We start from the raw sequence: 8,873 nt of genomic DNA, 5'->3' as shown, positions 1-8,873 counted from the left end.
CCCTTACCTTTACCTTGGCCCCATTACAACCTTAACTAAAGACCTCATGACTTTTGTATGTCTATATTCTATAATCTATAATTGGTTAGATGAAGAACAAAGTTATAGAAAGTAAGAATAAAAAGAAGAATAGAGTGATTAACCCAATAAACACTGAGTGATTAGAGAGTAAACACAAAATCCAGTGAGGGTTCAATAGCTCATTAACATATATCTCTACTTAAATTATTAATTGTCTTGCAAGTTTGTAAAATGTTTTTCTCTCCCATCTCAATTGTAAAAGTGCTTTATCATTATCTAAGGTTTGGCTATATATATATGACTCCTTGAGAATGTGAATTAATTCAACTACATGTAAGCTTTATATACAAGTAAATAACAATTAAGAATTGCATGATGCATCTAGGTAGTTGTATTTAGATTAGATTGCATTGCATGGCATTCCACCACTTTAACTTTACCTTACTCTTTGTCTTGGATATAGCATGAGGACATGCTATTGTTTAAGTGTGGGGAGGTTGATAAACCCATATTTTATGATATATTTTGTGCTTAGTTTGAGTGATTTACTCAATCCTTCACCCACTTATTCATATTAATTGCATGGTTTTACTTTCCCTTCCTTATTATGTGATGTATGTGAAAAACATGTTTCCTATGCTTTAAAATTAATTATTTTAATTACCTTTATTTCCATTCGATGCCGTGATTAGTGTGTTGAGTAGTTTCAGATCTTCTAAGGAAGGAATGACTTAAAGGATAGAAAGAAAACATACAAAAATGGAAGGAAAAGCATAAAACGGAGTTTGTGAAGAAACTGGCAGCCACGCGATCGCATGGACGACGCGGCCGCATGCCAAGCGCGAAAAAGCAGTGACACGGCCGCATGACTGACGCGACCGCGCGCCTTAAGTAGAACACATATGACGCGGTCGCATGACTGACGTGACCGCGTGACAAGGAAAACTCCAAATGACGCGACCGCGTGACCCACGCGGACGCGTGACAGAGGTCACGCACCAGAAATTGCAGAAAATGCTCCCAGCAAATTCTGAAGCCCTTTTTGGCCCAAATCCAAGTCCAGAAGGCATAGACCAGAGGTTATGAAGTGGGAGAATGCATCCATTCAAAGGGAGTCTCCACTTTAGTTAGTTTTCATGATTTAGATTTAGTTTAGAGAGAGAGGTTCTCTCCTCTCTCTTCTCTCTTTAGGATTAGGATTTAGATTTAAGATTTTATTCGCTTTTAGGATTATCTCTTTTTATCAGGTTCAATATTCCCTTTTATTTGATGTTGCAATTTAATTTATGACTTCTTCCATGTTACAGATTACTCTTTTGAATTAAAGTTATTTGAGGTATTTCATTTTAATATTGCTTTCTTTTATTTACATTATTGTTATTCCTAACTGAAGACATTTTTATTCCAGTAGATTTACTTTCCTCCTTTTGGTCTTGGTTCAGAAATCAGTAACTCAGGATTTATCAAACTCAAACATGATTGATAATTGTTATCTTTGTTAATTGAATTGAGCTTCAATAATCCCAATCTTTTCTTAGGAAATAAATAGGATTCGAAGATCAAACCAATTAATCCCTTGACCTTCCTTTATCTTAGTAAAGGTTAACAAAGTAGAATTAAGATTCAATTCTCATCATCATTGATAAGGGTAGCTAGGATAGGACCTCTAATTTCTCATACCTTGACAAAAGTTTATTTACTGTCATTTATTTATTTTACTTGCCATTTAAATTGCTTGTCCTTCATTTACTTTATTTGCTAATTAAACTATTCACTCCTCATTCTTAAAACCCCGATTTACAATCTCCATAACCAATAATAAGAACATACTTCCCTGCAGTTCCTTGAGAAGATGACCCAAGGTTTGAATACTTTGGTTATCAATTTATTTAGGGGTTTGTTACTTGTGACAACCAAAACGTTTGTATGAAAGGACTTTTGTTGGTTTAGAAACTATACTTGCAACGAGGATTTATCTGTAAATTTCTAGACCACGCAAAAGTTCCTCTCATCAGAAAGCTTCTTGGATCTCCTTCTGAGCCAGTCCGGGAAGGAAGGTCTCTGCTATTTTTGACGAGTCCTTCCATGATTTCAAAAACTATTATTTTAAGGTCCAAGTTGTGGATGAGGTCCATCCTTTCTTTTTGGATGAGAATGGTGAACCTTCCTTTCCCCTTTAGTGGTAAGAGAATCTGACAGTAGCTAAATACACCCTAGAGAGTCTAGATGAGGTGGAGCAGGCTTTTGTGGGTGTGTTGGAGGAGCACTAGGGTCGACTCCTCACTTGGACACGAAGAAGTTTTTAGGGGATCCCAGCCTTCTCCGGTCCAAGTTAGGTAGCGGCCGACCTCTTGCTCTTTTAACTTTTTCTTCTAAGTTGTGCATTCTGATGACTTCCGTATTTTCTTGTTTTCAGAGATGGCTTCGGGTTCTGACTCTATGAAATTTTTGCCTAAGACAAAAAAGACTGTGGCTGCTCAGAATCTGCAGAGAAAAGTGGCTGGGGAGGGCTCTTCTCAGCTTCCTCCGAAGAAGCCGGACTCAGGTCCTCAAGGTCCGAGAAAGGTTATCCCAACTCCCAACGTCCTCCTGGTACCTCCAGGCCAGCCCTTGGCGAGCTCGGGTGCTACTTCTTTCCCTTCTTCCCCTGGGCTTGCTCCTAAGAAGCAGAAGACATCTGGTGCGGTTGATATCAACGATAAGGAGTTTGATGGTCTGTCCTAGGCTGAGGAGCATATCATACCTCATGCCTTTGTTTCTACTGATGATGTGTCCATCCTTAACCATGTTCAGTACATGGCCCATAACTGTGTCCGGATGACTAGCTTGAATGCCATCTTGGCAAGAGAATTTAAGAACTCCCCGATCAATGCCGCCAGTTCCTTCTTGGGGAGTGCTAAGGCTGAATTCGAGAGGGTTGATGGCTTAAGAGCCGAGCTAGAGGCGAAGAATGTTGGGCTGGAGCTATCTCTGGAAAAGGAAAAATCCTGAGCCACTAAGGCTGAGGCGGCGTCTAAGCTAGCGAAAGAGATGGAGAAGAGGGCCGAGGAGAGCTACACCCGTACCTATGGCAAGCTTTTGGAGGCCAAGGAGAAGCTTCAATAGGCTTATGATGATTATGCCGAGTTGCAGGGTCATGTGGTGAATGGCATGAGTGCGATATATGAGAATTTGAAGGATCAGGTCCAGGTTTTGGCTCCCGATCTCGACCTCTCCTTATTCAGTATGGACAATGTGGTGATCGATGGGAAGATTGTTTCGGCTCCAGATGAGGATGAGGTTCCGGTGCCCGACCCCGAGTCCAAGGCGGTTCCGAATTCTTCTACTGAAGCCGCCCGGCCCGAGGTAGATCCCGATGTGAAGATCCTAAATGAGCTGGATGGGGTTATCGGGGAAGTTCCGATCACGATTATTCCTCCTCCTCCTCAGGAAGCAACCACAGGGGAAAATTTCGACCCTTTGTGACATCTGCTTTTATGTCCTCTTCTCATGAACAGTTTATATTATATTCTGCTTTGGCCCGACATGTAGGTCTTTGATGAACACATTTTTTATGATAGCTTGTAGTTAGAACACTTTTGCCTTTAGTTGCCTTTGTGAAACTTTGGCTAATGTTAAACTTTTTTAAGCAATTTAGTATGTGGTTGCTTAGCTTGTTTGACTTTTTCTAAGTAATGTTCGTGGTGAACCTTTACTTTTAGTCCCTTGGTTAAGCCTCCGACTTTGTTTGTCTTTCCCCTTTTTAGTTGTTTTTGACAACTTTCTAGGCGGCAATTTTAAGGTATTGCCTGAGTTTCGGCGAGCCCTTTGGTGCTTTCCTGGTAATGTTCGGGTTCCCAAACTTTTACCATTAGCTGCCGGGCTTAACCTTTTGAGCATGCGCTTTTGGGTTTTAGTTGTTTTGGACGACTTCTTGGGCACTGCCTTAAGGCTATGCCTAGGTGTGGGCACCCCTTTGGCGACTTTACGATTCTTTAATTTTGCCCCGACCTTTGCATGGTCGGGATGTGGAGGTTGGATTGTGTTGATTTTTCCTTTAAGTTTTCCTTTAATAATCCGACTTTGTTCTGTCAGACTTTTAAGTTATTTTTGCAACCCCGTTTTTTATCCGATCTGTTGACAGACTGCTCTGTACGAGTTACTTTTATAACTTCTCACATTAATTTGGACCTCGTCGCTTCATCTTGCCGAGCATTACTGGTCGGACAATAATTTTTTGTGTTTTTTCGAGCATAAATTAATACGCCTGGATAGGAAACTTTTGAGGAATAGAAATCTGTAGATAAAAATTGAAAGACAGTTTCTTTACAAACACGGTCATGCTGCAACTCGGATGCCTTTGGACTCTTGACCTGGTACTTCATTAAAAAATCCTTTTATCGGGAAAAAGAGTGCACCTTGGTTCAAGGCCTTCTACCTATAGTACCATTTTAAGTTACAGGCATGCCATGACCTCGAGAGCTCCCGCCCTTCTAGGTCGGACACCTTATAGTAACCTTTCCTTAGTACTTCTACTACCCGGTATGGTCCTTTCCAGTTAGTGGCCAGCTTCCCCCCTCCTGACTTCTGTGTCCCGATGTCGTTTCGGATAAGGATGAGGTTGTTGGCTACGAAGCTTCTTTGGATTACCTTTTTGTTGTACCTTAGATCCATTCGATGCTTCAGCGCTTCCTCCCTAATCTGAGCTCTTTCTCGGACTTCTTGAAGTAAGTCGAGCTCCTCCCTTTGTGCCTATGGTTTTGTTTCCTTGTTGTAGAAGATGACCCTAGAGGATCCTTCGTCTACTTCGATAGGAATCATTGCCTCCATCCCGTAGGCCAGTTGAAAAGGCAATTCACCTGTGGTGGAATGGGGGGTTGTCCGGTACGCCCATAAGACTTGGGGGAGCTCTTCAGCCCAAGCTCCCTTTGTATCCTATAGTCGGCATTTTAGCCCGGCTAATATGACCCTATTTGCTGCCTCGGCCTGTTCGTTGGCCTGCAGATGCTCTACGGAGGTGAACTGATGCCTGATTTTTAAGTCGACCACTAGGTTTTTGAAACCCGTGTCTGTGAACTGAGTTTCATTGTCCGTGGTGATGGAGTAGGGGACTCCAAACCTTGTGACAATATTTCTGTATAGGAATTTCTGACTTCTCTGGGCAGTGACGGTGGCTAAGGGTTCTGCCTCAATCCACTTTATGAAATAGTCTACTCCCACTATAAGGAATTAGACTTGGCCTGATCTTCGAAGAATGGCCCGAGAAGGTCAAGTCCCCATTTTGCGAATGGCCAAGGTGAGGTGACGCTGATGAGCTCTTCAGGTATGGCTATGTGAAAATTGGCGTGCTTTTGGCATGGAGGGCATGTTTTTACGAAGTCGGCTGCTTCCTTTTGCAAGGTCGGCCAGTAGAGGCCGGCTCGGATCACTTTCCTGGACATTGCCCGAGCTCCTAGATGATTGCCACACATGCCACTGTGAACATCCTCCAGGACTTCTTTTGTGTCGGAGGTCGAGACGCATTTGAGGAGGGGTGTCGAGATCCCTCTTCTGTATAGGACGTCGTATACTAGAATGTAGTGTTGCGCCTCCTTAAGAGCCTTTTAGCGTCTTTCCTTTCTGTGGGAAGGATTTCGAACTTGAAGTAGTCGATTAGGGGTAATCCACCGTTGGTCTTGGTCTGATATATTTAAGACCTCTTCTTTTGAGATTGATGGGCTTTGTAAGGTTTCTTGGATGAGACTTTTATTATTGCCCCCTAGCTTGGTGCTGGCTAGCTTTGAGAGGGCATCAGCTCAGGCATTTTGTTCTCGGGGTATGTATCGGACCTCACATTCACCAAAGCTCTCGAGCTGCTCCTTGGTTCTGTCCAGATATTTCTTCATGGTGGTATCTTTTGCTTGGTAGCTTCCATCTATCTGTAAGGTAACTATCTGTGAGTCGCTGAAGATGGTGAGTCTCTGTGCCCCGACCTCTTTAGCCAGCTTTAAGCCAGTCAACAGGGCTTCGTATTCTGCTTGGTTGTTTGAGGTGGAGAACTCAAACTTTAGGGATAGCTCTATTTGAGTTCCTTGACCACTTTCTAGGATGATGCCTGCTCCGCTCCCGGCTTTGTTTGATGAGTCGTCAACATATAGGCTCCATAAGACGGGTGCTCCCAGGGCATTGGTGTATTCAACGACGAAGTCAGCCAGGTACTGGAATTTTATGGTCGTCCGAACTTCGTACTTAATGTCGAACTCGGATAGCTCGACTGCCCACTGCAGGATTCTGCCCGCCAGGTCTGTCTTCTATAGGATATGCTTCATGGGTTGATTAGTACGGACCTTGATGGCGTGGGCTTGAAAGTTAGACCGAAGTCTTCAGGGACGTGAGTATGAGGGCGTAGGCGAACTTCTCTATCTTTTGGTAGTTCAATTCGGCCCCTTGCAAGACTTTGATAATGAAGTAGATAGGCTACTATCCCTCTTCGTCTTCTCAAACTATTGCTAAGGCTATTGCCCGACTTTCGACTGCTAAGTATAACACTAGTTCTTCTCCTGGCCTGGGTCGGGCAAGATGGGTGGTTGTCCCAGGAATGATTTGAAGCCTTGGAAGGTCTTCTCGCATTCTGGGGTCCATTCAAACTTCTTTTCTTTCCTTAGTATCGAGTAGAAGGGGAGGGAACTTAGGGCTGACCCGGCCAGAAATCTGGATAAGGCTGTCAGCCTTCCATTTAGTTGTTTTACCTCCTTTACACATGTTGGGCTTTTCATGTTGAGTATGACCTGGCATTTGTCTGAATTTGCTTCGATGCCTCTTTGGATTAGTATAAACCCTAAGAATTTACCGGCTTCTACTGCAAAGGTGCACTTTGTGGGGTTTAGCCTCTTCTCGTGCTTCTTTATGGTGCCAAATACCTCGGCCAAGTCGGACAGGAATGTCTCCTCCCTTTGAGTTTTGACCAGCATGTCATCCATGTAGACTTCCATTAGCTGCCCGATATGGTCGACGAATACCTTATTCATCAACCACTGGTATGTGGCTCCTGCGTTCTTCTGTCCGAATGGCATTACTACATAGCAGTAGTTTGCCTTTGGGGTTAGAAACGAGGTTTTTTCTTGATCGGGTTTGTGCATTGGTATCTGATTGTACCCCAAGTAGGTGTTCATGAAGGAGAGGTATTTATAACCTGAAGATGCATCGATTAGGGTGTTGATGCTTGGGAGAGGATAGGGGATTCCTTTGGGCAGGGTTTGTTGAGGTCGGTGTATTCAACACACATTCTCCACTTTCCGTTTGGCTTTTTTACCAGTACGACGTTGGCTAGCCAAAGTGGGTATCTGACCTCCCTTATAAATCCTGCCTCTAGCAAGGCTTGTACTTGCTGCTCCACGACTTGAGACCTTTCCGGACCAAGCTTCCTGTGCTTTTGCTATACTGGGCGGGATCCGGGGTATACAGCCAATTTATGGCACATCAGGTCGGGATCTATGTCGGGCATGTCAGCGGCCTTCCAGGAGAAGAGGTCGGACTTTTTCCTTAGGATTTTAATGAGTTGTTGTTTTAGGTCTCCCTTTAGGTTTGCTCCTATGCTTGTTGTCTTTTCGGGGGTGTCTCGGATTTGGACTTCCTTGGTTTCGCCCTCGAGCTGAGGACGCAATTCCTCATGAACTCGGGTCCTCCGAGCTTGATGGTGTTAACCTCCTTCCCTCTAGAGCCACCTTTCAGGTTTAGACTTTCATTGTAGTATCGTCTTGCAAGCTTCTGATCCTCTTTTATGGTGGCTATGCCTTCTGTGGTTGGGAATTTCATACATAAGTGCGGAGTAGAGACTACCACAGCAAGTAGGTTTAGAGTTGTTCGCCCTATGAGGGCTTTATACGCCGAGTTCACGTCGACTACAATGTAGTCGATGCTTAATGTCCTTGACTGGATTCCTTTCCTGAAGGTGGTGTGTAGCGAGATGTATCCCAGGGGCCGGATCGGGGTGTCTCCTAATCCAAACAAGCTATTGGGATATGCCTTTAGCTATTTTTCCTCGAGCCCGAGCTTGTCGAAAGCGGGCCTAAATAGGATGTCGGCCAAACTCCCCTGGTCAACCAGAGTTCGATGGAGGTTGGCATTTTCCAATGTGATGGTGATTACCACTGGGTTGTCATGTCCTGAGGCTGTACCTGTGGTGTCTTCCTTAGTGAAAGAGATCATAGGGAGGTCAGATGGCTAACTTTCCTCCCCGACATGGTATACCTCCTTAAGATGCCTTTTGCGGGATGAATTTGTGATCCCACCTCCCGCGAATCCTCCATTGATCATGTGGATATGCCTCTCCGGGGTGTGAGGGGGGCGTTCTGTCCGACCTCCCTCTTCATACCGTCTTCTTTTTCTCGGGTCATCTGTTCTGTCAGCTAGATATCACTCTAATCGTCCTTACCTGGCCAACTTCTCTATGACGTTTTTCAGGTCGTAGCATTCGTTGGTAGGGTGTCCATAGAGTTTGCGGTATTCGCAGTACTCCATCCGACTTCCTCCCTTTTTGTGTTTGATCGGACGGGGTGGTGGGATCTTCTCCGTGTGGCATATTTTCCTATAAACATCTACTAGGGATACCCAGATGGGGTGTAGTTGGTGGTACTTTCTAGGTTTCTCTGTGTTTTGTTCTTCCTTCTTTTTTGATTCTCTGTCTCTATCTCGGGAGGGGTAGGAAAAACTAGTTTTGGAGGTCTCCCCCAATCGGGAGTTCTCTTCCATGTTAATGTACTTCTCTGCTCGCTCCTGCACCTCGTTCAAGGAGGTGGAGTGTCTTTTGGATATGGACTAACTAAAAGGCCCTTCTCTTAGGCCATCGATCAGTCCCATAATGGCTGCTTTAGTAAGGAGGTTTTGAATTTCCA

The 8,873-nt window shown here is 44.3% G+C and overlaps 1 protein-coding gene across 1 annotated transcript; it reads right to left on the bottom strand.

The window, feature by feature from the left end:
- Positions 5,796-7,052, bottom strand: LOC107636566. The gene is made up of 2 exons (XM_016340067.1): positions 6,729-7,052; positions 5,796-6,197 (listed from the first exon to the last, which is right to left on the bottom strand). Exons 1-2 carry the CDS (start codon positions 7,050-7,052, stop codon positions 5,796-5,798), a joined length of 726 nt encoding a protein of 241 aa, XP_016195553.1.

The sequence above is a fragment of the Arachis ipaensis genome, chromosome B04 (genome assembly GCF_000816755.2).
Source record: "Arachis ipaensis cultivar K30076 chromosome B04, Araip1.1, whole genome shotgun sequence".
In the NCBI taxonomy this organism is placed as follows: domain Eukaryota; kingdom Viridiplantae; phylum Streptophyta; class Magnoliopsida; order Fabales; family Fabaceae; genus Arachis; species Arachis ipaensis.
Note: the sequence above shows the minus strand (reverse complement) of the source record. Positions and strands in the feature narration are given on the sequence as shown.